We start from the raw sequence: 15000 nt of genomic DNA on the forward strand, positions 1-15000 counted from the left end.
GATAAATTTTCGAGCAAAATGTTACTTGTTAGTTCTAGCGTGACAAAGACAATGGCGGAAGATGTGGAAGGTTTTGAACCGTGTGTTGAAGCTGAGCGAATCGGTTCTCGGTTTTGCATTGAAAATGGTACAAGAACTGTCAATGCGCCACCTTTTTAACTGTATAGATGTAATGTCCGTTTTGACAACAGGATTTGAAAAAAGCTTGATTTTTCAGATGTTTGTCATGATGTGCGGAGTTCGAAATAAAAGTAACGAAGAACAAACTTCTCGAGTATCATCTTGATTTCTCCATTACAAAGCATCATACGCAATCAAGTACGTGTTTTAGGTAAATTCTATGGGAATGACAGCCTGTTATTTAACAAAAATCTGGACAGCTAGGACGATATCAATCACGGGAACGTCTACATAATTTAAGCGTCAGCGGAAGCAGCTGTGGATAAGCGTGTCCATAATTCACTAAAAGCAAAATATTTGTTCTTTAACAAAACTTTGGCAGCGCTTATTGTCAAGGAAAAGTTTGGCTTGGTTTGAAGTAAGCTTTCCGCTCGCTTGTAAAAGATACTTCGTATTTACGCAGGATGAATTGATAACATGCCTGCTAACCATCAGAATACATATCTGTGTCAGGATCAAGGAAATAAACTGTATTGCATTTGTCAAATTCTCGGCTCACCGTGCCCAATATAAGCTTCAGTACTATATCATGAGTTGAGCCTGACAAGAAAGACAATTGCGCAGCTGCCCTGTTAATTAAATCTTCTCTCGTTGTGAGAAGAAAGCGGCCCCTTTGCACAGTCATGCGATTTTTTTGAGCATTTTTTCTTGCTATTTCATCTACGATTTCGTGACGATTTGAACAAACACGTACTATGAATTATCAAACAAGCGAGGAGGTTTTCCTGTAATTTCCAGGAGATTTAGTTCGATTCATTTCGTCAACCACTTTGCACCAAGAAATAGCCAATAAGTCGCACTGAACTCGCCGCTAAGTAAAAATGGCAACTGAGACCGCTTTGGATGGTTTCATGGTCTGATGTGGAGGAGATTTGCATTGCGCGACCTTACTACCCATCGAACTCTGTACGAGTTATGTTCCTAAATTTCGTATTTTACGAGCGCACGGGTTTCTTCCACGTTCTAAAAATTGGCTGTTGTTTTCGATGGTTTAAACAAATTCTCAGAAGAAAAATAACCAGTCTTACCCGGCTGAGAAGCTGCCGTTACAAATTTAACTTTAAAATCACACTGACAAATTCTGCATTGATCGCTCTCTGTCTCTTCAGTGCTTCGGTTTGTTTTGACGGAAGTCAACATGTGTAAAAAACAAGGTTTCTGTTATTGGCTAATTTGTTAATAAGACGTCAATCAGCTGGTGTCAAGAAAAGGTGGGCGTTTTTCAAAATTAGGGGGTCTTCTTGCAAGCGTTCCCTCATTCTCTTGCCCCAACTTTCACACGGCCAGTTTGCGTAAAATCGTTGAGAGGTCTTCTTTCCAACAGGAACGCTTGCTACGCAGGCTAGGTTAGAGTGCTCGACTTTGGATCAGTGGTCCGGGTTCGGGTCCTGGCCGGGGACATTGTGTTGTGTCCTTGGGCAAGACACTTTACTCTCACGGTGCCTCTCTCCATTCAGGTGTATAAATGGGTACCGGCGAAATGCCGGGGGTAACCCTGCGATGGACTAGCATTCCATCCAGGGGGGAGTATAAATACTCCTAGTTGCTTCATGCTAAGGAAACCGGAGGTAAGCGCCGGCCTGATGGGTCACTCGGCTCGTAAGCAGTGACTTTTATGCAGAGGATTTTAGGGAATAGACGAGTTCACGCTGTTGAGTGCATCATGGGTAATCAGGGCAAAACGATGAAAACTATTCATAATATGCAATTTTGCGTTTTTTTATTTTCCAGAACAGAAGATAAGCGCTCAAAGGTGCGGCAGAAAGAATTTGCAGAGAATGGCTATTGCAGAAATTATTTTATTAAAAAGAGTTTCTGCCATACATTTCCCGAAATTGCAAAGGCACAAAATTACAGAGAATGTATGGAAACTAAAAAAGCAATATTTAGGAATTCCAAAGAACAGATACCAAGCCTATTTCATCTCAGTTGTGAACATGAACTTATTTGTTTGGTTTATGAAGGTGAAAGTCTATAAAGTAGAGTCATTAACAGTATATTTTCCTTTGAATTTCCCGCCATGTTGCCCTGATTACCCGTGATGCAATCAAGAGCGTGAACTCATATGACTATTATGCAGATCAGCATCGCCGCATCCTGTCAGATGCCCTGCTTAATTATAAATGATATTTTAAGTTGTGTAGTCAGAGAACTGTTACTAACAGTTTTGGTTTTCATCATAGACCCACCAGAGGGAATCCATTTACTTCTTAGTGAAGAAGTCTGCAATGGAACAACCATCTCTTTCATTTGCTCAGCTGAAACTGCGAACCCCATGAAACTAAATTATCAGCTTTATGAGAATAACACCATGATAGGTGTAATCAGCAGTACTGGAGTTTGGAACAAAACAAGTTGGACAGTTGGAGGAGTATTTGTCTATAAGTGCATGGTGAGCAACTCTGTTGGGACAGCTGTGAGCTCAACTGTGTCTGTTAATGTCAATGGTAAGCATAGATCCTAATTGGAGCTAGTGAAAAGATCATGAAATATCTGAAAACTAATCCATAATTTGCATTATTATCCAACTGCACTAATTAGCGTTCAAATCATGCTCTAATAGAGTACAAATATCCTGACGTAATACTGTATGGTTGTTTTGTACTGTTAAAAAACCAATCAAACGCTTGCATTATGGAAGACCTGTTGCATACCACTTCTTTATTTCCTTCACTTCTCCCGCCTTATTGTTATAAGAAATACGTATAAAATATAAAAGCAGTTGGATAATGAATAACTCATTAGACAGTAGACGTTTTAGTGTGTAGTATTGCTGTAAGTGCCATGTAAAATGTTTGTACCTAGTAAAACTGTGAAAAAACTAAAGTTTCTCCGTTTAAGCAGAAAAATTCTAGGTGTCCACATTTTCAAAAACCAAACCTGATTATCTCTGGAGAATGCATGGGTCTACCCCCTACTTCCATTTCACGTTCCAATAAACCCAAACTAAGATATACTTTACTGCGGGATAGCCATACTCTGGGGAAAAATTTCTTCTTATTTGGTGGCACTGTATTTAAAGAAAATTAAATTTAAGGGATTGCCTGCACCTACCACTGTAGGTAGAGGTCTAAATTGGATAGGTAACTTCCTTGTACATTGGTAGTAACTTGGAACTTTACATGTACAGAGGACTTTACATTGTAATTTCCTTTACTTGCACTGTCAATCGTTGAGCTTACTTGCCTTTGAAGGCCTTTTGAAGCCCATTAAGATTTCGTTCACTAATTTTTGTTTAGTACTTACATCCGTTATTGGACGTCCCTTGATCGTCTCTCTTGGTGGCAGCCGATTGCATAGAACAAAAAAAATAAATGCTTGCCTTGTGCCTCATGGTAATATTTTGAACAATTGACTATTTTCCATTTCCATAATGCAATACGTTTTTTTTTTTTTTTTTGGGGGGGGGGGGATGGGTTAACATATTAAGAACAATACAAGTTAACCCATTGACTCCTAGGGTTTCCCCATTGACGAGTAAAATCATCTGGCATTAGACGGAGTAACATACTAAGCATGGCTGGTTTAGGCCGGTTTAGGCGTGAAAGGGTTAATTACTCTTGGGACAGAACTGTATCATGCTTCAGTAAACTGGATATCCATTGTTTTGATGCAAACAACCCCCCACAGTTTTTCAAATGTTTCAAATTTATGTTCATGAAATTCTAAAACTCTGAGCAAATAACTTGTTATGACCATTTTACAGTAATTGTTCGCCATAGGCCGTTTCTGTTACCTTCTCTTCAGTAAAGATGAGGGACCGAACCTCCCAGGAGCTCTCTCTTGGGACTGCTCAACAACAAGGTCACGTGATTGCAACTGCTCATTTGGTAGATTCCTGATGGGGTTTTGAGTGATTAAAACAAAATTTTTGAGTGTTTAAACTTTTCACTCCTGTAAGTTACACTGACACTAATAGAGTTTACTCTGTCTAACGGCAGATGATTTTACTCGTCAATGGGGAACACCTCGTGAGTGAAAGGGTTCACTCCCTGGTGAAAATCTTTGAAGGATCTTTGAAGATCCTTAAAGACTCCTTAAAGATCTTTTTGAGGATCTTTCTAAGGATCTTTTCTCAAATCCTCAAGGATCCTACCTAGGATCCTTAAAGATCCTTAAAGATCTTAGCCTTTCTTGCCAAGATCCTCAAAGATCCTTGCCAAGATCTTCAAGGATCCTTGAGGATCTTCGAAGATCCTGTCCAAGATCCTTGAGGATCTTCGAAGATCCTGTCCAAGATCCTCAAGGATTTTTAAAGATCCTGACCAAGATCTTTGAAGATCATGAAAGATCCTTGAGGATGTTGAAGGAACCAACCAAAGATCCTTGGGGATCTTCAAAAACCATATCCAAGATCCTTAAGGATCTTCAAAGATCTGGTGCAAGATCCTTGAGGATCTTCAAAAACCCTTGCAAAGATCATTTGCAAGATCCTTGAGGATGTTTATGTTTAAATATCATTTAGGACTTTACAGGAACTTAGCCAAGATTATTAATTTTATTGTCCACCTTCTCACCCTGAATTGCACTTATTGGACTGCAGTTTGATGTACAAATTATTTTATTTAACCTGGAAAAAGGAGCTTTCTTTCTGTAAAAGAGAAACTTCAATACATAAAATGCTTCATTTGTCTGTAAACTATTTATGTTATATTGCTAAGTATGATTGAGGTAAAATAACAATGATGAATCATGGGAAATCAATATCCGACTTTATTTGCTAGCATTCTTTATTGAACTGAATGAAAAACAGCCACACACCACCATTCTCACTTGAGTAAGATGCAAGTGAAGTTTGGTACATGTAAGGCTTATCACCCTGGCTTGTTATCCAAAATTGGCACTAACTCCTGGGTCAAAGGGATGGGAAGAATACAATAAAAATCTAACAAACCTGAACAAATGATGCACTGACTATTGTTTTTCACAGACTTGATGTGGATCAAGTTGCCTTTGACAACATTGCTGTTTTAACATTGAAACTCTGTGACAACTTTGCTCACATCTTATTCAACTGACAATCATAGTAGCTTTTGGAGTTATTTGGTCACATGCATGGTTATCCATTAATTAAAAGTCTAGCTACATACAGAAAACCAATTTCTCAAAATTACCTATAATATGACTTGAATGTATATGAATAATCATAGAAACAATAGAGATAAAATATAGATACTCATACAGTTTTTATCAAGTACTCATTAATATCGAAGATGTGGCTGGGAATATTTAAAATATTTTCACAAACAGCCATTTTTATTGAGAAAATGTTTCTTAAAAATAAGACAAAAACCTTAAATTGTAGCCTAGAAAAACAGCGAAAGAGAAACATTACAAGTACAAGTACATGTACTACAACAATAACGTTTGATTTTACCTAACACATTTGTATTTATTTCATTTTATCTATCTTTTTATTACTAATTTTTTTCTTCACTCAGTATTTGGTGCTATTGTCGGCTGAGGCTGCTTTTTGAGAACTTTTTCTGAATATTTTGCAGTTACGCATCCTGAAAGAAAAACAAAGCCATAAGGGCAAATTACTCATATTGATTATCATGAATTCCACATGTACTCGCAAGTCATGCCGAGGAAGTGAAAATAAATGTGCGTCACCTAACCTTTAATTTCAAAATTAAAAAAATTGCTATGAACCTCAGACACGTAGCATTTACAGAGAATCGAAGGGATCCTTTGCCAATCATATAATTTGCAACAACCACTCTTTTGATGTAAACCTTATTACTAGTAAGTAATCTCGTTAAAGGTTCACCTATTTTTTACAGGATTAGAGCAAGTAAGCCGAATTATAATCCTGGCGAGTACATGCCAAATTATTTTGGGACTTGAAGTTTGAAAAGTTCGAATTTCGGCTAACTCAATGTTGTACGCAATTAAAATCTTTTCGAAATAAAACGTTTTGTTCCAGTATTACCAAATCATTTTAAATGTGAATGCTTCATTGCCATGCAAATTAAACACACAAAGAATCTTAACCCCGAGAGATTTGAATTGGTTGAGTTAGCCGATTTAGTCTATCGTCATTTTTAAGAACAATAAGTCATCAACTCAAATATTATCTGCTTATAATTAGCGCCTACCTTTGTACTTGGATTGCTGTATGCATTTCCTCGTTTTGAATCAGTATTTAAAGGGCAAAACAATCATGAATCATAAGATTTATGCTCGTTGATTCAAACTTGGAATAAAACCGCCGAATTGGTCGCCGAATTGTAAGAGGAGCCATCGTTGGTGACTGCTGACCAAAAGGGAAATGGCTCACTAGTTTCCAGTCTTATCTCTCGCGTTTTATCCAAGATGGCGGAGGATTACAACCCTCCGATTCATAGGACTGTACTTTAAAGAAAAAGTGAGCAAAAATCATAGTAGACTCATCGAATTAACCCTTAAAGGAATGTGAAAAGATACTGATCGAGCCGATTCGTCACTAGAGTCTCTAGATGTGGCCCTGAATTCTGTATTTTAGCCCTGGTATTTTTTTAAAGGATTTCGTGCTGACACGAATATAATTCTTTGATATTTCGAGAGTATATTGTTTCATATTGCTTCTGGCCCGGCCTGCAGCTATTACGAGTTCATCAAACAAGGTAATCTGTTACTGATATTTCCGACAATCAATGGATTACATCACAATAAACGTTTTCGTTTTAATTGATTCGTGTACAGCGTGATTTTTATGTTCAAAGTTTGGTTCCTTAACGATGCTTGAGGGTACATGTACATAATACCTCATAGGATCTTTAGGGATTTTACACACTTCACTCCTAAAAGGTCCTTATAAGATCCTTATCCTTGAAGGATCAAGATCACTCTAAAGATCCTTTTTAGATCCTTGAAAGATCCTCATAGGATCTTTCAAGGATCCTAACGGAGATCCTTTCAAGATCACTTTAAGGTTCCTTTTAAGATCCGTGAAGGATCCTCATAGGATCTTTCAAGGATCTTAATAAAGTTCCTTTCAAGATTACTATAAGGATCCGGATGGATCCTTTTAAGATCCTTGAAGGATCCTCATAGGATCTTTCAAGGATCGTAACAAAGATCCTTTCAAGATCACTTTAAGGATCCTTTTCAGATCCTTGAAGGATCCTCATAGGATCTTTAAGGATCCTGATAAAGATCTTTTCAAGATACCTCTGAAGATTCTTTTAGGATCCTTAAAGGATCCTTCAAGGATCCTTTTGAGGATCTTTCCAAGATTTTGTGTGTGGATCTTGGTAAGATCTTTGCAAGATCCTGATAATTTCCTCAAGGATCTTGATGAAGTATCCCAAGAGTCCTCAATGTTAGAAAATCTTTGAAGATCCTTTAAAGATCCTTCAAGGATCCTGTGAATATCTTCATCTTTAAAGATCTTTGTCAGGTCTTTGAAGATCTTTGAAGATCTTTAAAGATCCTTTAAGGATTTTCACCAGGGACAACAGCTATGTCCCCATTAACTGTTTCACTCCTGTAGGTGACACTGACACCAGACGATTTTGCTCTGTCTAAAGCCAGACAATTTTATTCGTCAATGGTGAACCCCTCGGGATTGAAGAGGTTTAACTTATTAAAGTAATTTGCTCAAAATTTCAGAATTGTTTTTTTATTGAATCTCAGGCTAAAACATGAGCAGTCTCTGCGATCTGCTCAGATTTCATTCCTGTACATGTACACATAGTCTGTAATGCTGTGCAGTTTTAATTTAATAAGCTCTAAGATTTGACATTTTTGTCACAAGCCCTTTGGTTTTTTTTATGTAGTATGTTTGCATGTGATACTCTTGTCTCATTACTGAGAAGTACCAAGTTTACAGTACATGTAAATTAACCTGATGATAATGGTGATGCACTTGCATACAACATGACTCTTCCACTTCTTCCTGAATTACTGTGACATTGAAACAGTCACCTAATGTTAACTTAGAGGAATTGAAAATGGATGATTTTTGGCTGTTCTTTCAGTGTCTTCATTCATTACGCCAATTTCCACTGAGGTAATCACCGAAGGAGGAAATTTGAATTTGTCATGTCCAGCAACTGGTATCCCCCCACCAACTGTGTTTTGGGTCAAGACTAGTAATGGAGAGCGCACAAATGGAACTGAGTTAGTTATCAGAAATATTAATAGGAGTGAAGCTGGAGAATACAGATGTGAAGCCTTGAATCCATGTGGCAATGCTTCAGAGTCTGCAACAATTGACGTACAGTGTAAGTCATCTGTGTCTATAAAAAAAGTGATGATAGCAAACATAATAAGTACATTGTACAGTAGGAAAGTACTTAGTTAGCAATAGACATGAACAGCCACAAGTCTAAATCTGATAGACATTTTGCCTGTGGGATTCATTTTACTTAAAACTTTTTTTGTTTAATTTCTTTATTTTTAACTGTTTGTACGGCAATATTCCTGGGTAAACATCAGTAGGTAAGCTGATAAGTAACTACAAGGATAGCACTGACCAAAATATTATGACCCAAAAAGTAACATCAACTTTGACGATTCTTTTACACTTACAGTAATTTCAATCAAGTTGTAGAAACGTCAGTCAATTGTTGTCCTAAACAGTCTCTCGCAGGACTACACTTACCTGGACGATTGTACTTCACCTAATTATGATATTTTTACAGGTAGGTTGTTTATACATCTAGTCAGAGAATTACACTAACATATTTTGGTCTTCATCATAGACCCACCAGAGGGAATCCAGTTACATGTGAGTGAAGAAGAAGTCTGTAATGGAACAACCATCTCTTTTAATTGCTCAGCTGAAACTGCGAACCCCACGGAACTAAATTATCAGCTTTATGAGAATAACATGATGATAGGTGTCATTAGCAGTACTGGAGTTTGGAACAAAACAATGACAGTTGGAGGAGTATTTGTCTATAAGTGCATGGTGAACAACTCTGTTGGGACAGCTATGAGTTCAAATGTGTCTGTTAATGTCAATGGTAAGCAAAGATCCTTTGGAATTGGTGAAAAGAAAATGAAATACCTGAAAACTGATCAATAAATTATGCATTATTATCCTACTGCACTAAGTAGCATTCAAATCATGCTCTAATAGAATACAAATATCCTGACGTGATACTGTATGGTTATTTTGTACTGTTAAAAAACCAATCAAATGCTTGCATTATGGAAGACCTGTTGCATACCACTGCTTTATTTCCTTCACTTCTCCCGCCTTATTGTTATAAGAAATACGTATAAAATATAAAGGCAGTTGGATAATGAATACCTCATTAGAGAGTAGACGTTTTAGTGTGTAGTATTGCTGTAAGTGCCATGTAAAATGTTTGTACCTAGTAAAACTGTGAAAAAACTTAGGTTTCTTTGTTTAAGCAGAAAAATTCTAGGTGTCCACTTTTTCACAAAAAAACAAACCTGATTATCTCTGGAGAATGCATGGTTGTACACCCTATTTTCATTTCACGTTCCAATAACCCAAACTAAGATATACTTTACTGCGGGATAGCCATACTCTGGGGAAAAATTTCTTCTTATTTGGTGGCACCGTCCTTAAAGAAAATTAAATTTAAGGGATTGCCTGCACCTAGTACCACTGTAGGTAGAGGACTAACTTGAAAAGTTAACTTCCTTGTACATTGGTAGTAACTTGGAATGGTTAATGTACATGTACAGTGTACGTTTAATTATATTGTAATTGCCTGTACTTGCATTGTCAATCGTTTCTTTTGGTGAGCTTACTGCCTTTGAAGGCCTTTTGAAGCCCATTAAGATTTCGTTCACTAATTTTTGTTCAGTACTTACATGTACATTTGTTATTGGACGTCCCTGAATCTTTTTTTCTATTTTTGTCTGTTTTTGGTGGCAGCCGATTGTACAGATCAAAAACAATAAATGCTTGCCTTGTGCCTCATGGTAATATTTTGAACAATTGACTATTTTCCATTTCCATAATGCAAAACGTTTTTTCTTGGGGGGGGGGGGGGGATGGGTTAACATATTAAGAACAATACAAGTTAACCCATTGACTCCTAGGGTTTCCCCATTTACGAGTAAAATCATCTGACATTAGACGGAGTAAAATACTAAGCATGGCTGGTTTAGGCCGGTTTAGGCGTGAAAGGGTTAATTACTCTTGGGGCAGGACTGTATCATGCTTCAGTTAACTGGATATGCATGGATTGTTTTGATGCAAACAACCCCCCACAGTTTTTCAAATGTTTCAAATTTATGTTCATGAAATTCTAAAACTCTGAGCAAATAACTTGACCATTTGAATTACTCGCCATAGGCCGTTTCTGTTACCTTCCCTTCAGTAAAGAATGATTAGGGACGAGACCTCCCAGGAGCTCTCTCTTGAGACTGTATGAGAACCAGGTCATGTGATTGCAACTGCTCATTTGGTAGATTCCTGATGGAGTGTGAGAGATTAAAACAAATTTATTTTTTTGAATGGTTAAACCTTTCACTCCCGTAAGTGACACTGACACTTAAAAGATTTTACTCTAATGCCAGATGGTTTTACTCGTCAATGGGGAACACCTCAAGAGTAAAAGGGTTAATATCTATGTCCCCATTAACACTTTCACTCCTGTAAGTGACACTGACACCTATAGGTTCTATTCTGTCTAATGCCAGACGATTTTACTTGTCAATGGGGAACCCCTTGGGAGTGAAAGGATTAAGTTATTTGCTCAAAATTAATTGTTTTTTATTCAATCTCAGGCTAAAACATGAGCAGTCTCTGCGATCTATTTAGACTTCGTACCTGTACATGTTCACATAGTCTGATATGCTGTGCAGTTTTAATTTAATAAGCTCTAAGATTTGACATTTTTGTCACAAGCCCTTTGGTTTTTTTATGTAGTATATTGTTTGCATGTGATACTCTTGTCTCGTTACTGAGAAGTACTTTAAAGTTTACAGTACATGTAAATTAACCTGACGATAATGGTGATGCGCTTGCATACAACATGACTCTTCCACTTCTTCCTGAATTACTGTGACATTGAAACAGTCACCTAATGTTAACTTAGAGGAATTGAAAATGGATGATTTTTGGCTGTTCTTTCAGTGTCTTCATTCATTATGCCAATTTCCAATGAGGTGATCACCGAAGGAGGAAATTTGAATTTGTCATGTCTAGCATTTGGTATCCCCTCAGCAACTGTGTTTTGGGTCAAGACTAGTAATGGAGAGCGCACAAATGGAGCTGAGTTAGTTATCAGAAATATTAGTAGGAGTGAAGCTGGAGAATACAGATGTGAAGCAAGGAATCCATGTGGAAATGCTTTGGAGTCTGCAACAATTGACGTACAGTGTAAGTCATCTATGTCTATAAAAAAAGTGATCGTAACAAACATAATAAGTACATTGTACAGTCGGAAAGTACTTAGTTACCAATAGACATAAAAAGCCACAAGTATAAATCTGATAGACATTTTGCATGTGGGATTCATTTCACTTAAACGTTTTTGTTTGACTTATTTATTCTTAACTTCTTGTACGGCAGTAATCCTGGGTGAACATTCATTAGGTAAGCTGATAAGCAACTACAAGGATAGCACTGACCAAAATAGTATGACCCAAAAAGTAACATCAACTTTGACGATTCTTTTACACTTACAGTAATTTCAATCAAGTTGTAGAAACGTCAGTCAAATGTCGTCCTAAGCAGTCTCTCGCACAACTATACTTACCCAGATGATTGTACTTCACCCAATTATGATTTTTTTTATAGGTAGGTTGTTTATACATCTAGTCAGAGAATTACACTAACATTTTTTGGTCTTTATCATAGACCCACCAGAGGGAATCCAGTTACATGTGAGTGAAGAAGAAGTGTGTAATGGAACAACCATCTCTTTCAGTTGCTCAGCTGAAACTGCAAACCCCATGGAACTAAATTATCAGCTTTATGAGAATAACATGATGATAGGTGTCATTAGCAGTACTGGAATTTGGAACAAAACAAGTTGGACAGTTGGAGGAGTATTTTTCTACAAGTGCATGGTAAACAACTCTGTTGGGACAGCTATGAGTTCAAATGTGTCTGTTAATGTCAATGGTAAGCAAAGATCTTTTGGAATTACTAGTGAAAAGATTAATAAATACCTGAAAACTGATCAATAAATTATGCATTATTATCCAACTGCACTAAGTAGCGTTCAAATCATGCTCTAATAGAATACAAATATCCTGACGTGATACTGTATGGTTATTTTGTACTGTTAAAGAACCAATCAAACGCTTGCATTATGGAAGACCTGTTGCATACCACTGCTTTATTTCCTTCACTTCTCCCGCCTTATTGTTATAAGAAATACGTATAAAATATAAAAGCAGTTGGATAATGAATACCTCATTAGTGAGTAGACGTTTTAGTGTGTAGTATTGCTGTAAGTGCCATGTAAAATGTTTGTACCTAGTAAAACTGTGAAAAAACTTAGGTTTCTTTGTTTAAGCAGAAAAATTCTAGGTGTCCACTTTTTCACAAAAAAACAAACCTGATTATCTCTGGAGAATGCATGGTTGTACACCCTATTTTCATTTCACGTTCCAATAACCCAAACTAAGATATACTTTACTGCGGGATAGCCATACTCTGGGGAAAAATTTCTTCTTATTTGGTGGCACTGTATTTAAAGAAAATTAAATTTAAGGGATTGCCTGCACCTACCACTGTAGGTAGAGGTCTAACTTGGAAAGTTAACTTCCTTGTACATTGGTAGTATTAAACTTGGAATGGTTAATGTACATGTACAGTGTAAGTTTAATTATATTGTAATTGCCTGTACTTGCATTGTAAATCGTTTCTTTTGGTGAGCTTACTTGCCTTTTGAAGGCCATTAAGGTTTTGTTTACTAAATCTTGTTGAGTACTTACGTCCATTATTGGACATCCCTTGATCGTTTTTTCAATTTTTGTCTCTCTTGGTGGCAGTCGATTGCACAGAACAAAGACAATAAATGCTTGCTTGGTTCTTCATGGTAATTTTTTGAACAATTGACTATTTTCCCATTTCCATAATGCAAGAAGTTTTTTTTTTTTGGGGGGGGGGGGATGGGTTAACATATTAAGAACAATACAAGTTAACCCATTGACTCCTAGGGTTTCCCCATTGACGAGTAAAATCAGCTGGCATTAGACGGAGTAAAATACTAAGCATGGCTGGTTTAGGCCGGTTTAGGCGTGAAAGGGTTAATTACTCTTGGGACAGAACTGTATCATGCTTCAGTAAACTGGATATCCATGGATTGTTTTGATGCAAAGAACTCCCCACACTTTTTTAAATGGTGCAAATTTATGTTCATGAAATTCTAAAAGTCAGAGCAAATAACTTGACCATTTGAATTGCTCGCCATAGGCCGTTTCTGTTACCTTCTCTTCAGCAAAGATGAGGGACTGAATCTCCCAGGAGCTCTCTCTTGGGACTGCTCAACAACAAGGTCACGTGATTGCAACTGCTCATGTCACAGTGGTAGATTCCTGATGGGGTTTTGAGTGATTAAAACAAAATTTTTGAGTGTTTAAACTTTTCACTCCTGTAAGTTACACTGACACTAATAGAGTTTACTCTGTCTAACGGCAGATGATTTTACTCGTCAATGGGGAACACCTCGTGAGTGAAAGGGTTAAGTTATTTGCTCAAAATTCCAGAATTGTTTTTTTATGCAATCTCAGGCTAAAACATGAGCAGTCTCTGCAATCTTCTCAGACTTCGTTCCTGTACATGATCACATAGTCTGTAATGCTGTGCAGTTTTAATTTAATAAGCTCTAAGGTTTGACATTTTTGTCACAAGCCCTTTGGTTTTTTTTATGTAGTATGTTTGCATGTGATACTCTTGTCTCATTACTGAGAAGTACTAAGTTTACAGTAAATTAACCTGATGATAATGGTGATGCACATGTATACAAGATGACTCTTCCACTTAATTCTACCTGAATTACTGTGATATTGAAACAATCACCTGATATTAACTTAGAGGACATTGAAAATGGATGATTTTTGCTGTTCTTTCAGTGCCTTCTTTCATTATGCCAATTTCCAATGAGGTAATCACTGAAGGAGGAAATTTGAATTTGTCATGTCAAGTATCTGGTATCCCCCGACCAACTGTGTTTTGGGTCAAGACTAGTAATGGAGAGCGCACAAATGGAACTGAGTTAGTTATCAGAAATATTAATAGGAGTGAAGCTGGAGAATACAGATGTGAAGCAACAAATCCATGTGGAAATGCCTCGGAGTCTGCAACAATTGATGTACAGTGTAAGTCATATGCGTCTATTAAAAACGTGATCATAGCAAACATAATAAGTATATTGTACAGTAGGAAACTACTTAGTTGGCACTGGACATGGAAAGACACAAGTCTAACTCTGATCATTCTCGAAGACCCAGGGGCAGTCTAGACGTGACGTGAATGGCGTTAAGTTTTCGAGTAAGGGAAAAAGAGCCCCTGGGAACGTACCTTTAACGGACGAGTTCCAGAGGGAATTAAATTCTAATTTTCTTCTGCCAAGCAGATTGCAAACTTGTTTTTTTGCACGGCAAATCATCTTGACACGTTTATCCTAAATGCAAAAATATAACTATGTGTATTGCTTCGCTGTTAAATAAATTTTTACAGTGATGAGCCTACAAGTGCTTTTGTGAATTGTTGCCGTCTATGTGGCTTTAAGTTCGATGAAACAAATGTTAAGATGAAACACAAAAAACATTACTGCCGATATCCTAAAAAACAGTGTGTAGCCAAACAATAGCCGGTGATGGAAGACCCCAAGCCATTTGTGATACCGGTACTTGCACGTATCGAGTACAACGCGCTTCGAAAAAAATCGTTAA

The 15000-nt window shown here is 37.1% G+C and overlaps 1 protein-coding gene and 1 long non-coding RNA gene across 4 annotated transcripts in view; one reads left to right on the plus strand and one right to left on the minus strand.

Moving 5' to 3' along the window:
* Positions 1-15000, plus strand: part of LOC138029719 (fibroblast growth factor receptor 4-like) — a 94560-nt gene that overhangs the window by 53470 nt on the left and 26090 nt on the right. For all 3 annotated transcript variants that reach the window (XM_068877477.1, XM_068877474.1, XM_068877476.1), the window contains 6 exons: positions 2364-2627; positions 8145-8390; positions 8871-9134; positions 11228-11473; positions 11954-12220; positions 14179-14424. In XM_068877477.1, the coding sequence (XP_068733578.1) occupies positions 2364-2627; positions 8145-8390; positions 8871-9134; positions 11228-11473; positions 11954-12220; positions 14179-14424 (1533 nt within the window). The remainder of the gene's footprint in view (positions 1-2363; positions 2628-8144; positions 8391-8870; positions 9135-11227; positions 11474-11953; positions 12221-14178; positions 14425-15000) is intronic.
* Positions 4871-6405, minus strand: LOC138029833 (uncharacterized). Its single transcript, XR_011127939.1, has 2 exons — positions 6282-6405; positions 4871-5690 (listed from the first exon to the last, which is right to left on the minus strand). It is a non-coding gene; the product is annotated as an uncharacterized lncRNA (long non-coding RNA).

The sequence above is a fragment of the Montipora capricornis genome, chromosome 13 (assembly GCF_036669925.1).
Source record: "Montipora capricornis isolate CH-2021 chromosome 13, ASM3666992v2, whole genome shotgun sequence".
Taxonomy (NCBI): domain Eukaryota; kingdom Metazoa; phylum Cnidaria; class Anthozoa; order Scleractinia; family Acroporidae; genus Montipora; species Montipora capricornis.